This window comes from Nerophis ophidion, linkage group LG03 (assembly GCF_033978795.1).
Source record: "Nerophis ophidion isolate RoL-2023_Sa linkage group LG03, RoL_Noph_v1.0, whole genome shotgun sequence".
NCBI lineage: Eukaryota > Metazoa > Chordata > Actinopteri > Syngnathiformes > Syngnathidae > Nerophis > Nerophis ophidion.
Genome location: NC_084613.1, coordinates 237,638 through 262,028, shown reverse-complemented (window position 1 = coordinate 262,028; position 24,391 = coordinate 237,638). Strand labels below are relative to the sequence as shown.

Below are 24,391 nucleotides of genomic sequence, written 5' to 3'. Positions count from 1 at the left end.
GCAGAGGACAGGGCACGAGAGAAGCAGCGGACTGCCAGACCCCAAGCCAGCGAGAGACCACCCCCCACACAGGCAGAAAGGCAGGACGCCCCGCCCTGGGGGACCCAAAGACTCCCCGCAATCGGACGGGAAGACCGCCCCCGCCCCACCCGCACCCGGACCCCCACGATCCCACCCCCGGAGAGCACGGCACGGTCCACACCAGGCCACCCCACCCAAGTCGGCCGCCACAGGACCACCCAGCGCAGGGCAGCGGGAACCACCCGCAGGGACCAGAACGATGGAGATGGAAGAACCAGTAACCGCCCTGTCGAGTCCCCCTTGAGGGAGGGGGAAAAAAACAAACATAATAATTGATATATTAAAAAAAAAAAAAAATATATATATATATATGTATACATACATATACATATATATATATACATATACATATATACATATATATACACATCTATATATATACACACATAAATATATATATACACACATATATATATATATATATATATATATATATATATATATACATACATATATATATACACATACATATATACATATATATATATACACATACATATATATATATACACATACATATATACATATATATATATACACAAACATATATATATACACATATATATACATATATATACACATTATATATATATATATACATATATATATATATATATATATATACATATACATATATACATATATATACATATACATATACATATATATACATATATATACATATACATATATATATATATACATATACATATATATATATACATATACATATATATGTATATATATATACATATACATATACATATATATATATATATTATATATATATATATATATATATATATATAATTACACTGTAACTAGTTCCACAGCAGTTTCTATCCTGCTCTTACCTTATCTCATTGATCTCATCTCATACTGCATGTGTTTATGAGTGCGTACACATGAAAAACATAACAAATACATGAAGATAACAATGAACAGAGTTGTACTTTTTAGATGTCAGGGCCCTATGCAATATGTACACATAGTCTTAATATAGTATACATTTTTACTGACCTTTATTTGATAATGTTTATCTTTTTGTAGGTGGCTAAATTACGCGGAGCTGCTGACCATCGTCTAACTTTGCGTTACTGTGTGTGATACATTGACTTGCGTAAGGTTATGTATAAGAACCTCATGCAACCCTGCTTAAAAAAAAACAATGGACAAAAAGTATGAATAAGGTAGCGGACTGCAGTGGACGCAACAGATTGCCGTGTTTGCAATGACGTTATAACCATAGACATCTTACAAAGAGACGCAGCATTGGCTGATTTGACGCGAGAAATTTGGCCGCCATCTTGAAGTGGGGATGAGGAACCGGCAAGCAGCCTACACTGACAGTTAACAGGTAGAAAACAAAAATGCTAAACTGACAGTTTGTGTTTAGCGTTTTCCTGCTCAAATGAGCGGACTGTTGAAAATAGGAATCGGGGGATTACTTTTCACTAATAAGATTTAACATTAACAAACTATTGGTTGTATTTTGTGAAAACAATATTACCACAGAGTTGAGAAGGAGCAACGAGCTTCAATATTTGTATATGAAAATCACAAAGAAATCTTCTGGGGGAGGATGAACCCTACAGGGGTTTGGTTTACAAACTTTCAGCCTCACCTAAAACACAATTCACCAGCCGCCACTGGTTATGATGCATTCTCATTTTAGGTAAAGTATGAGACAATACTTTCTTAACAGTATAATTGTAACCAGGAATAAGTCTTCAAGTAACAATATTCAAATAATAACAGTGTTGGGTAAGACAGAATTTGGTTTTATTCTGAATCCAGTGAAAAATATTTGTGGTTTTAGCTGATTTAAAGACTTTCAGATGTTTGTATATGTTTATGTTTAAGTATTTGGCAGACGGTTTTATCCAAAGCGACATACATAAAAAATACATGTAAGACAATCACTGTAAACATTATCATTTACGGGAAGAATGTAATACAAAATATCAATACAAAGTGTCAAGACAGAATAAAATATCTGCTGCTAGAGCAACAGCGATAAAGTCTATAGGGCCCTAAGAATGTAGATCTCTAATGTAGTCATACATTGTTTATGTAGGATATTCGCATGTATATATAACCTGTTTCTTCAATTTAAAAATAGCTGACCGTTTTTTTCCCCCTTCTCTGGGATTATATTCCCAGTTTTGATCTCAGATGTCTGATCACTTATAGCATATGAGAATATTCTATTACTGTTAAGCAAACTATGAATAATAAAACACGGCAAAACATGTGTCCTTTATCATAGCTACACGTATGACAACAAAACGTGTGAAAATCAGTGGCATTCAGTGAGGTAAGATGAATTAAATGCGCTGACAGTTCATTGCTCCTGCTAAATGAATAGCACTGAGTGGAGCTGGTCACCCCTCCAAGATGGCGGCCCCGCGTCTTGTCAGCGCCAGTAGGCATTAGCACTTGATGCTGAGTCTACTTATAAGATGTCTATGGTTATAACGTTAGCAGTGAGTTTACAGCCTCACTGATTTAACTACTCAGAAAATCATTGTTACGTTACTTAGCCAATAAACGTTAGCTTACATTCAAAATTTACCGTTCTTTGTGCAACTTCAAATGTCGAACGAAGTTGGAAGTTGTTGTGTCCCCAACTGTAATCTTCAAACCGCATGTTTTGCATACTGCAATTCGTTTTTTGTTGACCAAGTCGTAGTTTTTATACCCGAACGAAACTATACTTGGCATAATTTTTTCTGACTGCCGCGTTGTTTGGCAGCTCTTCTTTGTTGGTTGTCCTGCAATTGGATTAGATGAATGTTGTGGGATGAAAACAACGTGGATGTAATTTGATTGGCTGTTGTACTGACAGGCAGCACACACGCTGACAGACACACACATTCACAATGAAAGATACGGAGCGCTCCAGAATAACTTTTTAATCTTTGGGTTTTGGGGAAAGTAGCAATTCATGTCAAGTCAAAGGGCTGAAGTCCAAGGGAAGTCACAAGTCATTGATTTTAAAGTCCCAGTCGAGATGCAAGTCTCTTTACATTTTGTCAAGTTTAAAGTCATGAAATTCATGACTCGAGTCCACACCTCTGGCGTACAGTAGCATGTTTAGTTGTTCCTTGTCCTGCATTGATAATGTCACTTGTAAGAAACACTTTATTTGCGCTAAGAGTATAGTAGAGCCAGGAGTAGTGACTCGCAGTGTGGAGGGAAATTAGCCACGAGCTAAGACATTTGCTTGTCACTAGTAACGTGTACAAGGACAGCATTTATTTAATCGGATCATCATTCGGATGACAAAGTTACTATGTAGATGGACCCTGAAAAAAATTATCAGATTATGACGTGCATTTTCATCCATCACACTTAAAATAGAATACTTTACTTTGACATGCGCAGAGCCTAACATAAATGGAAAGGTGTGTTTTCTTTGTACTATGGCACCATCTTTTGGATGAGCTTGCTCACTGCAGGTGATGACTAAGCAGTGACTTCTATTGTAAACAAACATGGCGTTGTGCGTTTCTGCGTGTTCTACGTTATCACGATATTTCTTTATATTATTTTTCCCTTCTGTTCACTATTTTTGTTTTACCTCTGTTTTTGAAATGGAGCTGTTCTGTGCTTTTTATGTTGTGATTATGTACGGGCAACTCTCGTTAACAAGCTGTCCCATCACTCTGGTCGCTTTGGTAAAGAAAACATTAAAGACTTCTACAGAAAGCTAGGCGTAATCAACAACAATTTCAAATTAGAAATGGTCTCAGCTAACAAGGTGCTTAATAAATTGAGCGCTCTCCACCCAAACAAGGCCACCGGCCCAGACAATATCCCCTCCAGATTCCTCATGGACTCTGCCACCACCATTGCCCCAATAATCACACCTATAATAAACCTCTCAATCAAACAAGCCCAAGTACCCAAGGATTTCAAGATAGCAAGAGTAATCCCCCTTTATAAAAAAGGAAGCAAATTAGAACCTGGTAACTACCGACCTGTTTCTATTCTCAGTTCCATTTCGAAAGTAATGGAAAAAATAGTTTATGAACAGGTGGATAGATACCTTGCTACTAATAAACTAATGTACAAATTCCAATCCGGCTTCAGAACTAACCACTCCACTGACACATGCCTTCTCTATCTGACCGACTACATCAAACATGAGGTGGACGCGGGCAAATACTGCGGCATGGTCATGCTGGACATTCAGAAGGCCTTTGACACCGTTAACCACGCGTTACTGTTGGATAAGCTCCGAACAATCGGATTCGATAAAACCTCATCAAGCCGGATGCAATCTTAGTTGGAGGGCACCGTGTCCCCTCCCCTCTCAGTAAGCTGTGGAGTCCCCCAAGACAGTACACAAGGACCTTTACTGTTACTAATATACGTAAATGACATGCCATCAGCACGCGACTGTGAATTGTTCCTGTTTGCGGATGACTCGGCCCTGCTGGTATCCGGCAAGGACAAGTCCCAGGTGGAACAAATCCTCAATGCTGCACTCCTTAATATTTGCAACTGGCTCGCTGACAACAAGCTATCCATACACTTAGGTAAAACGGAATCCATCCTTTTTGGGCCCATATCAACCTTAAGAATGTCAGTGACTTCACTAGAAAAGTGAGTGACATTGTAATCACCAGGAAAGATGAGCTCACCTACCTAGGTTCCATTCTAGAGGCTAATCTTTTCTGTGATAAAATAGCAACCAAGGTAATAAAAAAGGTCAACCAAAGAACGAGATTTCTCTGCAGAATCTCCTCTCTGGTCAACAAAAGCACCTTGAAGATTCTAGCGGGAACTCTCATTCAACCATTTTTCGATTACGCTTGCACCTCCTGGTACCCCAGCACCTCCAAAACCCTCAAATCTAGACTCCAAACATCCCAGAACAAGCTAGTCCGGTTACCCCAGATCACACCTCTCTCCCACCCACTTCTCCAAAGGTGGCTGGCTCAGGGTGGAGGACAGAGTAAAACAACTTGTACTGAGCCTAGTCTATAAAATCCGCTACACCTCCCTGATACCGAAGTACATATCAAACTACTTCCTTAACGTAAATGACCGCCATAACCACAACACCAGGGGAAGCTCCACAAACCAAGTTAAACCCAGATTCCGATCTAACAAAGTTTTTAACTCATTCTCTTTCTATGCCACATCAATGTGGAATGCACTCCCAACAGGTGTAAAAGTAAGTGCATCTCTATATTCCTTCAAAACCGCTCTAAAACAACACCTCCAGGAAACATCAACCCTTTACTAATGCCCTCCTCCATTCGCATCCCATCTCCCCGGATTGTAAATAACCTAATGTAAAAAATCAAATGTACTTCTAATGTATTTACTTGTTCTTATGCTATCTGAACTCACTATGTTCTCCGCTCTCTCTGTACATATCCTACCAAGTAAGACGTACACTGTTTCAATGTCCATTTCTCTGTTGATGCAATTGTTGATGACTGAAGTAGTGATATCAACCAAAGCTTCTCATCCCACCCCCCGGATTGTAAATAATGTAAATAATTCAATTTATATACTATGATGAATAACCTGTGTGATGACTGTATTATGCTGATAGTATATATTTGTACCACAAATTGATTAAAACAGACCCCAACTTAAACGAGTTGAAGAACTTATTCGGCTGTTACCATATAGTGGTCAATTGTACGGAATATGTACTGAACTGTGCAATATACTAATAAAAGTATCAATCAAACAATCAAAGCTGCAGTGTGTCTTTATGTTACGACATTCTATGTAAGTGTTTAAAGCTAACAGCTAGCATTTGAATGAGCTGTTAAGTTGTGAATAAAACAGCTTGTTAAGACGACAACTGGATCCCTTCTTTTATTGTTACGTCAACACATCCAGACCATACTTTTGTTTGTGCTAGCCTTGTTTTAAAGCAAAAAACTCAACCGCATATAACGCTACTTCTGTACATGTTGAATCAGGGAGACCGCAGGACATTCCGAGTCTAATAAATTTACTTCCCATCCACCACCAAAGTATAGCTGACATCAAAGACATGCGCAATAAGGTTAATTCTAAACCAAATTTCGGAAGATTTGTTTTCATGTGCTACAATCCAAATGAATTTTGGTATAAACCACTCATCTTGATCGAAATTAAATTTTGATATAAACGTGTGTGATCGGGTCAGAATATTCAAATTGTCGTATTTACATGAAGCATTTTTAGTCCTTTTAGGCTTTTAATCCGATTAAATGTGTCATTGTGCACAAAGCTAGTGTCAGATTTGTGGGACAGAGCTACAATGTGTCATCAAAATGCTAAAAAGCATTATCACAATATGACGATAGTATTATCAGCGCTTCCGCAAACATTTCTTACATTTATATCGTCTATATTACACAACCCGACTGGGAACCACACATTTGCTGTCCCTAAGCATAGGCAAATACATTTATAAAGTATAAAGAGATCAATTTGCAAACCGCAGTGTGATACAAACAGATAGTTTTTGGGAAAAATAGCTCTTACCATATTTATGCTCTCTAAATCATCAAGTGGGTACTGGCTGTTCGTGATGTAAGTGTCCACCAAGGCCATGTAATCTGTCAGGAGAGAATCCAGCAGCACCAGTCTGAGAGGCTGTAAGTGGATCACGGATAGCGTCATCACCTTTAGCAAGGCTATGGGACACGGACGCTTGTACCACATCTCTGTTTCGTCCTGCAAAAAACACAACTGTCAGTTGAAATACTCGGATTAAACAGCTTTTCTCTTTTACTAGAATGTACCATGGTCAGCTTGGACTTGGTCTTCAGTGACAACAGCTGGGAGGAGGGGACCTTCAGGTGGAGGCTCACCACTTCCTGAAGAGTGCTCACTCTGTCTGGAAGGAAACCTCCTGTCTCAGAGTGGAAGCACATGACATCTGCCACCTTGGCGAAACAAAGTCAAAGAGTAAAGAAGCTGACTCAAGGACAGATATTTGGAAAACGTAGATTTATTCCTATTACCATATACCTGTGTGTCAAATACATTAGTCAGCTTCACTCCAAACTGTGTAATAAGACATCCAGCAATAGCTCTGCAGTCATGGATTACCTGTGTCATGTGACAAAGTCAACAAAGGCTTAATAAAAATCGGCAAAACTTAAAACAAATATTGCTCACCTTCAGTATGTGCCTGTTCTGCAGAATCATGGAAAGACCATTCTTAAAGGCCCGCGCTCCAAGTAAAAGGATGTCAAATATATAGACCTTGTTTTTCGTGGCAATCTAAAGGACAAAGAGACGACATGAATGAGCAATTAGTGGGTTGTACATTAGCTTATTTTGTTTGGAGGGCAAACAAGCATATTGTAGCAGGAAGTCAAGTAAAAGCATCATCATTTTGTCATACATGTGCTGTTCTCGCTTGTGAAAAACGTACCAAAAGGAATTGGGAAAAAGTATTTATAGAGTTCAGCAAAAAAAGCAGAGAAAGGTTGCTGAAGATGATGAGCCGAGTCAACAACTAATTTGCAGTGACCAATCTGTAAATGTCTACAGGAACGTAAAATAGACTCTAAAAGCCTCATTTATTTATTACTTTTCATATTTTCCATATACATATATATGAGCAGGTTGCTTTAGGAAACTTCTACATGGAAGGGATATGTGTGCTGTTACGCATATATGGTGCAGGTTTAACATAGGTCTTGACAATTATTCAAATTTTTATTTCAATTTCGATTTTGGCTTCTCACTATTATGTAAATATAATAATGAAAAAAAAAACACATGCAAATTCCGGAGCTTTTGACAGTGAAACAGACGAGGAGCAAATCAATGAAAAAATGTTGACCAGAAGTTTGGGATGTCACCATAGTTGATACTTATTATTTGACAAAGTGATAAGTGATCATCAATAATCATGAAACTCTATAAAAAAAGTAAGGCATATGATTTCCGGGTTCATGTAACCACAGACAGAGTCATATCATTGGCCAATAAAACGGAATCTGCTGATAAACACAAAATAATATCAGGGAAATTGACATAAATGTAAGTGAAATGTTGTCATTGTAAGGAGAAGAGACAATCTATTTGGGAAAATAATGAGTCCGGTAGCAGTCATTAATCCCCGACACACTCAAAGGCCAGCCCGTCCTGAACTCAACAATGTCGAGACGGCCACTTAAAACGGCGACTAAACTACCAAGCTAAAACTTACAGGAACAATCAATACACAACACATCTCATTTACTTGTGTTGTCGTAACGCCATCATCATCCGTCCATTTTCTACCTATTGTCCCTCTCGGGGTCGTGGGGTACTAGAGCCTATCCCAGCTGCACAAGGGCAGAAGGCGGGTGACACATTGGACAAGTCGCTGCCTCATCGCAGGGCCAACACAGAGAACATTCACACAGTGTTGCCAATCATGTCTTTGGAGGTGGGAGGAAGCCAGAGCCTCAGTGTATATCTGACATCCAATGGACAAAGATAAGACCTTCTAGAGCAAGAGTCTCAAACACGCGGCCCGCGGGCCAATTGCGGCTCGTAAGACGTTATTTTGCAGCCCGCACCTTAATATGAAAAGTTAATGTTGGTGCGGCCCGCGAGGTTAATACGATTGGCGCTTTACAACGTTATATTTGTATACCTTCGATTTTCCCAGGACTCCCAATTTTCAGTGGCCCTTGAAAGCCCTCTACAACCTGTACAAACTGCGTGCCAGCCCAGCCACATGTTGTAAATGGCTGCAGTAGACACAATAAGCGACTGCAAGACATACCTTATCAACAGCCACACAAGTCAAACTGAGGGTGGCCGTATAAACAACTTCGACACGTTTACAAATATGCGCCACACCGTGAACCCACACCAAACAAGAATGACAAACACATTTTAGGAGAACATCTGCACCATAACAAAAAATAAACACAACAGTACAAATACCCAGAATCCAATGCAGCCCTAACTCTTCCGGGCAACAATATACACCGCCCCCCCAATGTCGAAGATGTCAAAAATGTGACTGGGCCGGCACGCTGGAGAGGCGAACGAGATGGCAGGTTATAGAGGACGCTAAAGGCACTGCCATCTCAGCATGCCCTAATTGTTATTGTCCGGGTGAAAACTGGGAGAATGATTGCCCGGGGAAATTATCGGTAGGGGCACTGATATTCGGGTGTTTCCCGGAAAGACCGCAAGAGTTGGCAAGTATGTTGCTAGGGCGGGAAAGCCATTCAAAGAAGGTGAAGTAATTAAAAAGTGCATGTTGGATTTTTTTAAGAAATCTTTCCTGCGGCCCAGCCTCACCCAGTTTCTGCATCCAGTGGCCCCCAGGTAAATTGAGTTTGAGACCCCTGTTCTACAGGAAAGTTCTGTGGTCAGATGAAACAAAAATGTAGCTGTTAGGCCACAATACCCAGCAATATGTTTGGAGGAGAAAAGGTGAGGTTTTTAATCCTGGGAACACCATCCTACTGTCAAGCTTGGTGGTGGTAGTATTATGCTCTGGGACTGTTTTGTTGCCAATGGAACTGGTGCTTTACAGAGAGTAAATGGGACAATGAAAAAGGAAGTTGGGTCTTGGGCGCAGTTGTGTGTTCCAACAGGAATTCAATGACCCAAAACACATGTCAAAAATGGAAAAGGAATGGCTAAATCAGGCTAGAATTAAGGTTTTAGAATGGCCTTCCAAAAGTCCTGACTGAACGTGTGGAAAAAGCTGAAGAAACAAGTCCATGTCAGAAAACCAACACATTTAGCTGAACTGCACCAATTTTGTCAAGAAGAGTGGTCTAAAACTCAACCAGAAGCTTGCCAGAAGCTTGTGGATGGCTACCAAAGCACCTTATTGCAGTGAAACTTGTCAAGAAACATGAAACCAAATATTAACATTGCTGTATGTATACGTTTGACCCAGCAGATTTGGTCACATTTTCAGTAGACCCATAATAAATTCATGAAAGAACAAAACTTCATTATTGTTTTTTGCGACCAACTAGTATGTGCTCCAATCACTCTATCATTAAAAAAAAAAAATGAGTTGGAGAAATAATTGGAAACTCAAAACAGCCATGATATTATGTTCCTTACAAGTGTATTTAAACTTTTGACCATGCATATTTTATATATATACATATATATATATACATATATATATATATATACATATATATATATATATATACATATATATATATATATATACATATATATATATATATATATATATATATATATATATATATATATATATATATATATATATATATATATATATATATATACATACATACATATGTTTTTTTCTCTCAAAATCGTTCTGCCCCAATTACATTTGGCTCCCATATAAAAAAAATGGAACTGGAAGTTACGGAAAAATGTACTGGACATTAAGACAATGTGTATATTAGGGGTGCCATTTTTTGCGGCCACAGCTATTTTCTTATTTCCATCCATCCATCCATTTTCTACCGCGTATTCCCTTTATGTGGTCGCGGGGGGCGCTGGCGCCTATCTCAGCTACAATCGGGCGGAAGGCGGCGTACACCCTGGACAAGTCGCTACCTCATCGCAGGGCCAACACAGATAGACAGACAACATTCACACTCATTCACACACCAGGGCCAAATCCGTGTTGCCAATCAACCTATCCCCAGGTGCATGTCTTTGGAAGTGGGAGGAAGCCGGAGTACCCGGAGGGAACCCACGCATTCAGGGGGAGAACATGCAAACTCCACACAGAAAGATCCCGAGCCTGGGATTGAACCCAGGACTGCAGGACCTTCGTATTGTGAGGCAAATGCACTAACTCCTCTGCCACCGTGAAGCCCTATTTTCTTATTTGTCCTTATTAATTATATTGAAAATAGCAAACATTACATTAATTAGTTATTAATGAGATATTATGTTAAGTATTACATTCATTTGCTGTGTCAAATATAACACAAAGCTAAGATGTTGTAGTTTTGATTGGATAGTTTAGCTTGAACACATTCAGATTGGTTTTAGCATATTTTATGGACTTAAAATATTGCTAAGTGGCCAACAGCATCTTTCAATTTTTTTTTTTTAATCAGCCTTTGGTGGTAGTGAATATTTATATAGCCCTTTTTGTCTCGTGACACATAGCACTTTAAGTTGAGAAACTCATTATCTAAATTTAAGCTCCATTTATACTAGTGTGGGTGTCACTGGGAGCCAGGTGGGTAAAGTGTCTTGCCCATGGAAACATCGGCAGTGACTAACATGACGAAAATTCGAACTAGGAACACTTCGGTTTCTGGTCAGCCGCTCAACTACCTGAGGGACGCTGCCTCAAAAAAGCTTAGCCACGCCTAAGAATTTTCTGGCAAAAAATAATCAGCTGATTATTCTTTCTGTTATATCGACTTTCTTACCTGAAGCCAACACAGTCTTCCATGTTTGTATAGCGCAACCCCATCAGCCCCCACGCCAACCACATGCTGCTTCTTGATGTTCATCACCTAGACGTACAAAGGTAAACAGCATTTTTAGAGCATAAATTGAAGACTTAAAGGCTTTGATTGAGTTCATTAATGCAAATGTAGTTAACAAGTATATCAACTTACAGCAAGTCCAAACTTCTCATGAAACTCATCAATAACTTCAAAGTTGATGTATTCTTCACCATCATCTAGTTAAACAACATAACTTTAAAGACAACTGATTATTCACATGTTGGATGAGAATGAATGTGATAATTCACACAGAGCTCACCGTGGTAAAAGTAATTTCTATATGGCTGGAAACTTTTCACCTCCAAATGCTTTTCCAGGTCTTCAGGAATATTTCTGTTTTGTTGGGAACCATTGATGACCACTGTTAACCAGTATTGGGTAACACCGCAATGTTAATTAAAAAATATCCACGTTGCAAATATTGCAAGTTGCCCTGGTCATCCTTTTACGCGATTAACTTTAATAGACGACATTTCTCAATGCAAGGTTTTCAAGGTATAATAAGCTGGGTCACAGAATCAAAAAAACTTGGATCTTGGAGAACCACTGCATTAACTATTTAACAATATAAACAGGACAACAACAATAACAGGTGGTTATCCAAATATAAAAAAAATATACAACTAAACAGGGCAGAACGGTGGCAGAGGGTTTGTGTGTCTGCCTCACAATACAAAGGTCCTGAGTAGTCCTGGGCTCCATCCCGGGCTCGGGATCTTTCTGTGTGGAGTTTGCATGTCCTCCCCGTGACTGTGTGGGTTCCCCCCGGGTACTCCGGCTTCCTCCCACCTCCAAAGACATGCACCTGGGGATAGGTTGATTGGCAACACTAAATTGGCCCTATGTGAGTGTGAATGTTGTCTATCTGTGTGGGCCCTGCGATGAGGTGGCGTCTTGTCCAGGGTGTACACCGCCTTCAGCCCGATTGTAGCTGAGATAGGCACCAGGGACCCCAAAGGGAATAAGCGGTAAGCAATGGATGGATACAACTAAACATAGACCAGAATTCAACACGCTGGTATTGAGCAAATACAGATACCACATTTGGTTGCTAAATGTTCGATATTTGGTTCGATCAACCAAACCTGACTGTTAACTTACCCATTCTCTATGTCCTCTTCATTGGTAAATTCAACTGTTGATTGACAGACACACACACACACGCACAATTAGTAATTTTATGGAATTTACCCGTCTTGCCACGTCTGTGTATTCCAAGCATAGCTTTAATTTTACCTCACTGTTATATAAAGTGAATGTACTTACCATTAAGAATGTCAGGACCAAAGAACAATCTCGAACCGGGAATTTCACATCCATTGCTGCCATTTATGACTAAAACACATTTAATAAATAGTTGATATCCAGAGGTGTGCTTTAGGCCTCTTCTGGCATTCATTGTAATGCAGTCGGTAATCATATGTTATCTTCAAGCAAATGTACGAAAATAGTTTAGTAAATAAAAAGACAATTGATAATGATATGACTGACCATTCGTAAGGACCAACGCCTTGTTAGCGTCAATGCGCTGCACGACACCCAGATAAGACGAAGACTTGAGTGTCAATTTAATACGTCTCCCTTTGAAGATACTTATAAATTGGCTGTCGTCAATCATCCTTTTGAAATATTATTTTTATGTAACACTAACTTATCAGATACACTTGACAATGCCTAAACACGAATCCGTGGCTTGGTCATAAACCAAGTTTGGATGTTGCCTTCAAGAACAAGACGAGTATTTGGAAAATAGTTGTAAGTTGTAAATGACTCCATTGTTCCTCTCTTGTTTAAAATAAAGACAATTATTACAAAATCAGGCACTTGAAATGCAAATATAAAATAAAACTAAAGCTGGATTTCAGCGGATTTTACATTGATGATATGACCCAACTTTGCACATTAATTTAGTTGTGTAAATTCCCAGTGACTCCAAAGAGGCCTGAGCCCGGATGACGAATGCCACCATCTGTATTGTGTTTGTCTTTCAGTAGAAATATAGCATAAAATAAAATGTATAATATGATGCACTTTTAGAATAAAATAAGAGGTTTTATTCTATGTGTGTGAGTTGTAATGGGGTAAACAATGATTATATTTAGGCCTGCAAGTAGCCACACGGGGGCAGGCTTAATTCACGCAAACCTGTTAGCAGCTGCACATTGTATGCAGAGTCATCATGATAATTGATGAACAGTTTCTAATATAATGTAATATAATATTAATTAATAATTACTTGAATATGTAAACTTAGGACAGTGGATGAGAATAGAGAGGTACAGTATCATCATATCTGTATGTGACTTGGTTTTGACCACACAATTCGGCTTAACGACCTTTGACCCTCAATACACATTTCAGTTTAATTCAAATTGGATTTGATATGACAGAGATAACTGTTTAAATTAAACATTTCTAAATTAATTGTTTTTTTTTTTAATTTTAGCCAAATGCCCAATTGGTATCAGACGCATTATCAATTTCACTCAAACTGGTTATGACAAAACACTGGAGTTTCCATCTAAACTTAAATGGCTGCCAAAAAACTGGATCAGATGAAAATTCATCTTGGTTTGAGATAGATTGACAGCAATTCTGTACATATTAGTTACGATTTGAAAGAGACAAAAACGATTGATCATGCAAAACAAGATATTCCATTTAAAATTTGTAATACTTAAAGTCCAAAAGCTGGACCTGATCTGGTTTGAATTTAGTTAGACATTAAAACCTTAAACCCAGTTACATCACATTGTGTTTTCATTTAAAGTGGTTAAGAATTTTAGAGTTTAGAATTAGATTTTCCATTGCAAACAGGATTTTTTTGTTATTTTAAAATGAAATGACTGACAAAGGCACAGACTCGAACAGATCTGGATTAAGACTGGTTTGAAATTTTCCTTTTCTGACCCTCTACTGTACGTGGTTGATTACACTTGATGTAATAAAAACAATATAGTGTAACAATGTTTGAACATATTAAGTTGCATTTTCCGTGTTTGATTTAAACTGCTGCCAAACACAAAAACTTGACCAGATCCGTCTGTAATTTTTAGATGGCCATACACATAAAACATGCATACATTGCAATTTAATTCCCATTGGATACTATTTAATACAAACATAAGGGATTCATCATGTTAAACAGGATTTTACATGAAGAAAATAATACTGTATAATGTAAATGGGATACAATCTGGATTAAACTTGATTTGACAATACATAGACATTGTCAGATAATGGATTGTCCATTTTAATTTATTGACAAATAGACACACTGGATCAGATTCAGATTATTCTTTGTTTGTCATTACAGCGTGTGCCCTATTGCTAATTTATTTTGACATGATCCAAACATGTTAAATTGCTGTCAAAGGCGCAACATGGATCTGATCTGGATTTAAATTGGTTTGACAATACAACTTTTACACTCTGCATTCCCAGTGCAAATACAACCTAACTGGAAAAAAATGGACTGATATTAAATTTTCCATTTTAATTTACTGGTAAATTACTGACAAATCCACAAAATGGATTAGATCCAGATTAATCTTGACATTACTGCTTCTGATCCTACACATTGTTAATTAAATGTGACACTGTCTCACTCTGCATTCACACAAACAGGATTATATTCCACAGAGGTTTTTCACCCCTTGACACAAAATATTTGAAAATGTGCATGGTTTCTGAGACCTCATCACTGTTGAGGGGCGGAAACATTGAGAGTTTGTGGAACACATTCATTTGGTGTAAGGTATTGTACAAATATGGCAAATATTTCAGCAACTTTAATCAAGCAAAAGTGACGCTGATGAGAGGAGTTCCTCTGCCCACCTTGGAGAGGAGGTAATGCCATGCTGGCCACAGTGCAGCCTGCCTCCCGCCCACAGACAAGCTGCGGCTGAATGTTGCTATGTTGCTTGTTGCTTGTGTCACGTCCATTGACGAGTGTGCGTGTGCGTGTGTGTCTGAGTGTTTCCGCGCACGCGCTTGCGTGCGTGTGTGTACGTGTGTGTGTGTGTGTGTGTGTGTGTGTGTGTGTGCTGCTGAGCGCTGAGCACCAGTGAGGCAGACAAAGTGATCAGATGCTCCCATCAAAGAGAACGCAGATGGATAGCTTAGTACAGCCTCTCGTCGCCCAGTATCTTGCTATGGGCTGTCAATCAAAAGACAACGACAAAAGTGCAAGTATACCTGCGGACAACAAGACCAAAGACGATGAGTAAGTTTTTCAATATTCTTACTGTGTTATATATGGCACTTTTGAACTTCTTTTAGTTCCTGGGGCTGTGCCTTTGCTTACCTTGTTCATTGAGTTTGGCCAAAAACGTGAGGAAAAGTGTTTGGCAAAATAATTACAAATGTGTGTTACTACTGCATTTGCTGGTCAAACATCAGTGTAAACCGAATGTCTGTAATTAACTGGTATTTCCCACACCTAAAGGAAGGAAATGAGAACAATGCACCATCTCATGCAAGTTCCTTTACCCTCAAACACTTCCATGCTTAACATTTTGTGTGACAAATGTTAGATGCTACATTTAGGTCCAGAAAATTTGGGAAAATGTATTTGATATATTTTTTCCAGATTTAGCCGCTTAAAACAACCAGAAATGAGTGTTAAACAGAATCTCTCAAAAGTGAGTACATGGTGCACCCCTCACATTTCATTGACCAAAGTTACATTATATGTTCTCAATTGCCGAAAATATAGAAAATATTTTGTCGGATTGCAGCTGCAGCATCGAACAGTGACATATTAGGAAGATCCAGACGGACCTTAGCCCAGATAAGTGATGGATTTGTTCATAGCATGCTCCAAAAATTGGTGGTTTTAAAAAAAATATATATATATATGTCAGGCATCTCAACTTTCAAAATCTCTTATAACAAAATGCATTGGATTATACTAGTAACCGATTGTTAAACTATCCAAGCGTGTTTGGATTCTTAAATATAACTTTGTAAATATCATTATCTTGCTCTCCTTCGCTTTATTTGCACTATCCTTATTCATAGTAAGCAGACACTTTTCAAATGAAATTCACGAACCTGTATCATCATCCGTTTCATCACAACTTGTGTTGTTGTCAATTTGTTTCTGTATTGTTTGTTGGAAAAACTTCCCAATATCAATGTTTTCTGTGTTCACGTGAGTGCTGCTCACGTAAGCGACGTGAGTGCTGCTCACATTAGCGCAGTCATTACCCAGCCTGAGTTAGTAGGGGCATTACATTGTTGTAAACGTTACAGAAACAAAGACAACAAAAATGTCTGCGCAACGTGCTGTGCACAGCTGAAGATACACCATAAGGTTGAAACAAGGACACTGTCAATAACCTTTTTACAAGTACATTGTTTTAAACAAATGTTGTGTAATAATAGCACAGTATTTGATGTTGATAATAAAGTAAAATACATGTTGGCTCCTCTGGTTGCTAGCCCGGTAGCAAACACGCTAATTTCCAATGCCAGGTTGGAATCCCGGGCGGAACAATAAGCAGAGACTGAAACAGGCGGGATACACAAGTTATCATTTCACAAGTTCAATCCCCACCTAGTACCAACCTCGTCACGTCCGTTGTGTCCTTGAGCAAGACACTTCATTCTTGCTCCTGATGGGTGCTCGTTAGCGCCATGCATGGCAGCTCCCTCTCTCAGTGTGTGAATGTGTGTGTGAATGGGTGAATGTGGAAGTAGTGTCAAAGGTAGAAAAGCGCCATACAAGTACAACCCATTTACCATTTATTATTTATGTAAGTTAATATAAGTGAGGGTCCTGAAAATAAAGCTGATCGCTGATGTTGGGAAAGCATAATATGAAGAAAGGAAAACAGCCATGTTCTCCAGAGTCACTTTATAAGCATTCGACTTACTGTAGGACCTGATTTACTAAGGTCCAAATGCCACGCGCTTAACAGCACGTGCAAACAATAAAATTGGGTGTACCATTAGTGGGCGTGTTGCGTGTAATCTACTAAGACTACGTGTGCAATTGAAAATTTGGTTGAGACCGCCTTGATAAATGAGGATTTTGCGTGTGTATCACCCTGGAAACACTCAACAATTTACTGGACATTCACCTTATCATGCTCCTAACTGTTACATTTTGCTGTTTTTAAACATGCAGGGGACACCTACCACTTTTTATGGGCATTCTTAGAACCAGTCGGACTTGTTTAGTGTCTCTACATACAAACCACGTTATTTCCTTTTTTTTTTTAGCAATGTTAAGGTGCGCTCGTGGCAGAGAGGCTGGACTTACTGTGCTCAAGAGGCAAACAATTTATATTTTAGGAAGAGTTTTTCATATAGCAGATATTTTAATATTTTTTTAATTTTATGTTAAAATACAAACACACATTAAAGTACACCCAAACACATCAATCAAATGTGTTTTAATCAGCCCCTTTAGTCACCCAGCATGGAATATAAATTTATAAAAGGATGTTACTGAATAGGCGGTGTCAAATATTTTGTATTTATGTCATTTCAAATATATTACACACACACGTAGGACGGATGATTGTCGTCTGTCCATCGTCAGTCTTTGCAGCTGCGGCACTGATCCTGCAGCCATGTGTAAGCCAGGTAAGAGTTTAAAGACAAACAACACACTTCTGGCCTCTACAATAAAAGTGCTGTGCTAACAAGACTGCAAGTAAAAGAATCTAGGAAGTTTATGATTGCATTATATAAAGTAAGACTAATGTATGTTTCATACATATTGCTTATTACAATAAAGATCGATTTATTGCTTGTGTTTGTTAATGATATAATAATACATAGGAAGAGTACCTTAAAAAAATCCATACTCACAATATTGAAGAACATCACAATTATATTGTTATCCAAAATTGTTCAGTCCTAGTCTTGCCTACAGTTGCGCTCATAGGACTAGATAATACAATCCCTCAGATTAATCAGCACTTAGTGTTGAGTGGGGGATTTGGGGGTTATGGGCAAAAGCTTCACTGGGGTCTTCAGGTGGGCATCCTCCTTCATTGGTGTTTCGTTGATAGGCCCAAGACACCTCCGGAGGGCTCAAAGGCGACATCTGGCGTCCCAGGTGTGCCCCCCTCAGCCTTTACCCCTCGATGTTATTTAGCAGCCCAGTTTGGGTCGTTTCTCTAGAGCCATATCCACATGCTACTTCGTTCAGCAGCATCCGACAGCGATTTGACAGCCCGCCGGAAGGCCTGACCTCTCAATCCCATTCCTTTTAGGAGCTTGGTTGTGGACGTAGCAACAAAACCTCTGCACCCGACTTCAACTGGTAGCACTCGGGCACGCCAGCCGCGCTGCTCTACCTTGGCTGCTATGTCCGCATACCTCAGCTGTTTGCACTCATATGCTTCACCAACTGCAGCTTCCCATGGTACAGTTAGTTCAACAATGAACACAATCTTCTGGGAGGTTGACCACAAGACCAGGTCCGGCCTGAAGCTAGTTGTAATGATTTCAGGCGGGAAAATTAGTTTCTGGTCCAAGTCAACATACATTTTCCAGTCCCGGGCAGAGTCCAGAAGGGTTGCCTCCACTCTTGCAGATGGTTTTGGTGGTAGTTGTCCTGCTCTGAGAGAGGGCTTTGTTGTTATTTATCCTTTACTCCAGGATGATCACCAGTTTTCTTAAGACCTGGTTGTGCCTCCAGGTGTAGTGGCCTTGAGACAAACTGATTTTGCAGCCAGCGAGGATATGACTGAGTGTTGCAGGGCTTCGACAGAGTGCACAAGATGGTTCTTCTCCAAACCACTGGTTTAAGTTCTTGGGTGTGGGAACAACATCGTAAGTGGCTCTGATGATGAAGCTGATTTGGCTCCCTTCCATTTCCCAAAGATCCTTCCATGTGAGCTTACAATGCTCCAGGTTTTCCCAGCTAGTCCACTGTCCCTGTTTGGACTGTGCCACTGCTGTTGCACATCTGTCTGCCTCCTCTTGTTGTCAAACCTGATCAACTACCAGCTTTCTCCTCTTGGCTGATGTTGCCTTGTGCCATGTGGGTCAACTAGCCCCAAGTCCAAACCCACCTCTTACGTGCTGCCCTTGTCCTACTATGTCTCCATGCCTGAGAGCAGATTTGGTTTGTTTCACAGCCTCAGATGGGATTCATTTCCTCCCGGTTGCCAGTCCGGGAGCAACCGCTCGGAGCACCTCATCTTGAGACTCAGTCAGTGTCATGCTCAGCCTCACCTTGGTGCATTCAAACTCCTCCGTGAGGCTAGAGATGGGCAGTTCCAGGGCACCATGACCATATAGGCTGATGATACTGAGGCACCTTGGAAGGCCAAACCACTTCTTGATGTATGCACTGACTGTTCTCTCCAGCTTTTCGACTTTGGACATGGGGATCTCGTAGACTGTTAGTGGCCACATCAAACGGGGGAGCAATCCAAATTTTAGGTACCACAGTTTCAACTTGCCAGGAAGTAAGGTCTTGTCAATGCGGACAAGGCCTTTGACGGTTTCTTCCCTCAGCTGATTGCTCTGGTTCGAGTCTTTGAGACTTGCGTTGTACAATCTCCTAGACTCTTGACTGGCAGCTCTGACACTAACGGAATGGGAGTACTTTCGATGTAGAACCTCTGGTTTGTGAGTTCCCCCTTGACGATAGATATGCTCCTGGACTTGCTGGATTGAAACTTCGTCCGTGCCCTACAATCAATCACTCTGCTATGAGCCTAAACTGATGAAGCCTACTTGAATGAGAGGCGAAACGTTTTCTAAGACAAGGGTTCCTGACATTTTTTATCCAAGGACCCAACTTTTCCACGACAGAGGGGGCAAGGGCCTAATCAGATATAACCACTGAATTAGTAATCTCACTCTCGATTGTAATCATATTCAATAATTACACCTAGTCTACTTACTAGAGCTGTTAACAATAAACTGATGTTACAGAATATACAGTACTAGAAGTGGCCAGTTTTGCTTCGTCGGTTACAGGCCCCTCCATAGATAAGATTCACCTGTGAATCCTTAGATTAATTCAGTGTTGAAACATAAACCAATAATCGCGCCAAGCTAGAAATCAGTCGACGGATTTTGTCTTTAAAACGACACAAGAGCAAGGGTTGTCCGTGAAAAGAGTCACGCTGGATAAGATACTTATGTTTTTACAAACGAGAATGAACAGACACATGGACCGGGTGTTACATGAGTCTATGCCATTAGATGACAGTTTATCTTCAAAACAATGCAAGAGTCACAGCCTTCCGCCAAATTATTACCCCGGATTCCCCCATGATACATTACGTCAACACCATAGACCTTCTCCGTGCTGTGCCAACTGTCAATATTGTAACATCCGAAGGAATGGAGTCCCAAACAGATTCCCAGTTTGTTATTCTTTATTTCACATCATGCAACGTTCTCATACAACAGGCTCAATCTCTGTGTCTCGCTCTCTTTTCCGGGAACATTCAAACAACCTTTTAACCCCACAACACACGTCAGTTCCCATCCTCGTCCTGAAAGTTTCTCTCCCCAGTTAAGCCATTAGCTAGAACCTGTAGACAGACGTCTGTGACGACATTGACTTGACTCGCGGAAAATAAATATATTTGACATGATATGTTTGCCCATTTACTTCATAAAACATATTCAGGGATAAATGTTGTGTTTAAAAAAAATAAAAATACTGGAAGCATGTCACATTTATAGAATGGGCATTTTTTTATATTTGAAGATGAATATGCCTGTGAGTGTTCTCATTCATCAGGTTATTGTTATTCTCAAAGCATACAACTGATCAGTTGTCTTAGAAGACGTTTGTCCTCTCATCTGAGCAATTGTCATCAGTTCATGTTCGTCTTAGCGCTTGGTGCCAAGGTCTTAAAAGAGAACTGCACTTTTTTTGGAATTTTAGTTATTGTTCACAATCATTATGAGAGACAGGCAGTGTTGGGTTAATTACTGAAAAACAGTAACAAGGTACAGTTACTAGTTACTTTATTTCAAAAGTAACTCAGTTACTAACTCAGTTACTTACACCAAAAAGTAATGCGTTACTGTGAAAAGTAACTATTTAGTTACTTTTTTTTTTCTTTTCTTTTTTAAGGCTCCAATTAATTCCCTTTTAGCCTTCATGTCAGTACTGTTATTGCACTGGAGAATAATACAATCTGTTGATCAACTGGACATGCATTTGCATCACTGAACAATGCTAAGCAATGTGGTCTACATACAACACACAAAGAAAAAGATGTGTTTCAAAGGGCCAATTTATTTTGGGCCAGAACAAATTGACAAAACTATTTTAAATAGCTGCAACATAACATACATAAGTACCAAACCCCATAATAACAACATGTCACAACATGTCACAACATAGCTGTAAACCTGGCTTCACCCAAGGAAGGCACACATGACATGATTACCATATATGTCATGTCACTATATACCGCACACATACTGCTATACACACGCCTAACCAGGCGTTTTTTTCTCTCTAAGAATTGTGAAATAAAATCACGTCTTTAGGAGATCAACACAGTATTGAAACCCAGAACACTACGCATTTCCCAAGTTTTAGTTTAGAGAAAAGGAAAGTTTGGCCTGGCCCACTATGATCCCTCTTTATGTTTGTGAACTTCATAGTCTATACATTTCGAGTAATGTGATAATTAAACACTCCAGAAGTCTAGAATAAAAGAGCATATAAGATAATTGTTACTAAACCCTCTTCTGACAGCGCTGTGAGGCCAGAGCAAACCTCCGGCTCCCCTGTCAATCACGGTGACGTCACTCCGGTAACGCCCCCTATGACGTCACATAAGATTTTTTTGGGGATTCCTTTTCTCAGCAATTTTTTGAGAATAGCAGTGATGAGGAATTATTTTCTACTTCATTTCCTCACTTATCCACTAAGGACTTGCACGCTTTGATGAAGCTTTACAAGGACAATATTATCAATTATAAGCCTAGTCAGTACCAGTCACTTCCCTGTGTTGACGTCTCCCCGCCCATTCGGGATGACGTCACACCCCAAGGATTTTTGTTAGATGCGGTCAACTCCCAATGCAAGCCGCCCACACAAACAGCTAATTCAGTAGTCAATCCTCATGATAATTTTTCTTCTAAATTTAAAGTTCTTCAGCGTTATGTCAGTCTCTGACCACGGGGAGCGCGTCTGGGATCCGCGTCTTGAGGGGGTGTGCTTGTGATAGTAGCTGTGCTACGGAAGTAGTACAGCTGCGACCCACTAAGCTGCAACTCCCTGCGCGGCCTCCTCCACCGGTGTTCCGTCCTGTTAAACCGCAACCTCCAGTTAGACCACCTCCACCTACACTATGGCTAGCTGCACCACGGGTTGCACCTGATAGTCATTGTCATAGTCCTTGCCCAAGTCCAAGTCTTAGTTCAAATCCTAGTCCTTGTCTTAGTCCTAGTTCTAGTTCTAGCCCTAGTCCTCGCCCGATTCATTTTTTTTGGGGGGGGGGGGGAGCATCTGGGATCTGTCCCTTGGGGGGGGTCATGTTGTGATCCGCATCCCGGATCACATCCTTAGTCTGTTTTTTTAATTTAGTTTTGGTTTTTTGATTATTTGGACTCTTACGGTGCTGAGTTTGTGTGTGTACTTCCTTGTTTATCTTGTCTCCATGGTTTCTAATTTGTACCACCTGCTCTTGATTCTACGCACACCTGTTGGTAATTGTTTTTGCAAGTATTTAAACCTGCCTGCTACATTAGTTCATTTTGGATGGTTTGTTTGTGGTAAGCTACTGTCACGTTAGTATTTCCTAAATTTCTTGTACCTTTGCTATAATTTGCCTTAGCTTCGCGTGCGCTCGGCACGCGCTTCTTTGACTTTTTAGACTGCATGCTAATTTTAGCATTAGCTTCCCGTGCGTTGGCACGCGCTTCATTTTGTCAGTTTTTGTACCAGTGTTTTTACTTTTTGTATTAAACCAAGTTACTACCTGCAATTCCTGCCTGTCCTGGTCCTGCTGCATCTTGGGGTGACACCTCGCGCATCCACCATGAGTTCCGAACGTAACAGCATGTCTTCTAGCACATACGCTGCAATGGCTCTATCAATGTTGTCCTGGTTAGCAGTCCCTCTGTTAAAATCCTCAAGTGGAGGTGGAGGTGAAGTGGCATCGGAGTCTGTGTCTCTCTTTACTAGCTTTGTCGAAGCATGTTGCTTTTGTAGTTGTTTCAGCAGATTTGAATTGCTGTTTTGGGCAGTAGATTTTTGATCCAACACACAACTTACATTTAACTAAAATGTTATTTTCTTTGTGCTCGACAAAGGAAAAGTAGTGAGTATATCTCCATGTTAAGAAACTCGCCTTCGGCTCCCGAATGATGTCTTGTTAGTAAACACAGACACCCCCCGCCCCACACACACGCACCTCTTCTATTCCTTGTGACACAGGAAGAATCAGAAAGACGACAATGCAGCGCTCCAGTAAAACAAACTTAGATCTTCTTAGTTTTGAACCGATACGGCGGTTACGTGGGAAGGAGTATATTTATAGCTAGTATTCACTGAAATGCAAGTATTTCTTATATATATATATATATATATATATATATATATATATATATATATATATATATATATATATATATATATATATATATATATATATATATATATGTATATATATATATATATATATATATATATATATATATGAGCCTTTTGTGGCATAACGATGCTGGATTTGTTCCTCCGAGGATGTGTCGGGCAAAAACACAGCTTGAGGTAAGATAATAAGTATTTGTTTAACGAATAAAATGCTAAGAAACAAAAACACTGGTGCTAACAGAAAGGTAAACAAATGGCACTAGCATGGAGGCTAGGAATATGAACAGAAACTGTATACATAGCACGAAGGCACAAAAAAGGAAAAAAC

At 39.7% G+C, this 24,391-nt stretch overlaps 2 protein-coding genes across 4 annotated transcripts in view; one reads left to right on the top strand and one right to left on the bottom strand.

Annotated features, from left to right (window-relative positions):
- LOC133548882 (piRNA biogenesis protein EXD1-like) overlaps positions 1-24,391 on the bottom strand; it is a 47,670-nt gene that overhangs the window by 8,070 nt on the left and 15,209 nt on the right. Inside the window, exons 1-10 of one of the 3 annotated variants that reach the window (XM_061893822.1) lie at positions 13,017-15,460; positions 12,792-12,860; positions 12,627-12,660; positions 11,785-11,858; positions 11,637-11,701; positions 11,445-11,531; positions 7,222-7,326; positions 7,072-7,152; positions 6,843-6,986; positions 6,583-6,774 (exon numbers count right to left, since the gene is read on the bottom strand). In XM_061893822.1, coding sequence (XP_061749806.1) covers positions 6,583-6,774; positions 6,843-6,986; positions 7,072-7,152; positions 7,222-7,326; positions 11,445-11,531; positions 11,637-11,701; positions 11,785-11,858; positions 12,627-12,660; positions 12,792-12,860; positions 13,017-13,143 — 978 coding nt within the window. In that variant the 5' untranslated portion in view covers positions 13,144-15,460. Of the gene's footprint in view, positions 1-6,582; positions 6,775-6,842; positions 6,987-7,071; positions 7,153-7,221; positions 7,327-11,444; positions 11,532-11,636; positions 11,702-11,784; positions 11,859-12,626; positions 12,661-12,791; positions 12,953-13,016; positions 15,461-24,391 lie in introns of those variants that run through there. The other 2 variants (XM_061893823.1, XM_061893824.1) reach the window with 2 other exon arrangements.
- The window catches only part of LOC133548881 (RAS guanyl-releasing protein 1-like), a 78,309-nt gene continuing 69,348 nt past the window's right edge, over positions 15,431-24,391 (top strand). The window contains exon 1 of the mRNA XM_061893818.1: positions 15,431-15,750. Within this exon, the coding sequence (XP_061749802.1) occupies positions 15,614-15,750 (137 nt within the window). The 5' untranslated portion in view covers positions 15,431-15,613. The remainder of the gene's footprint in view (positions 15,751-24,391) is intronic.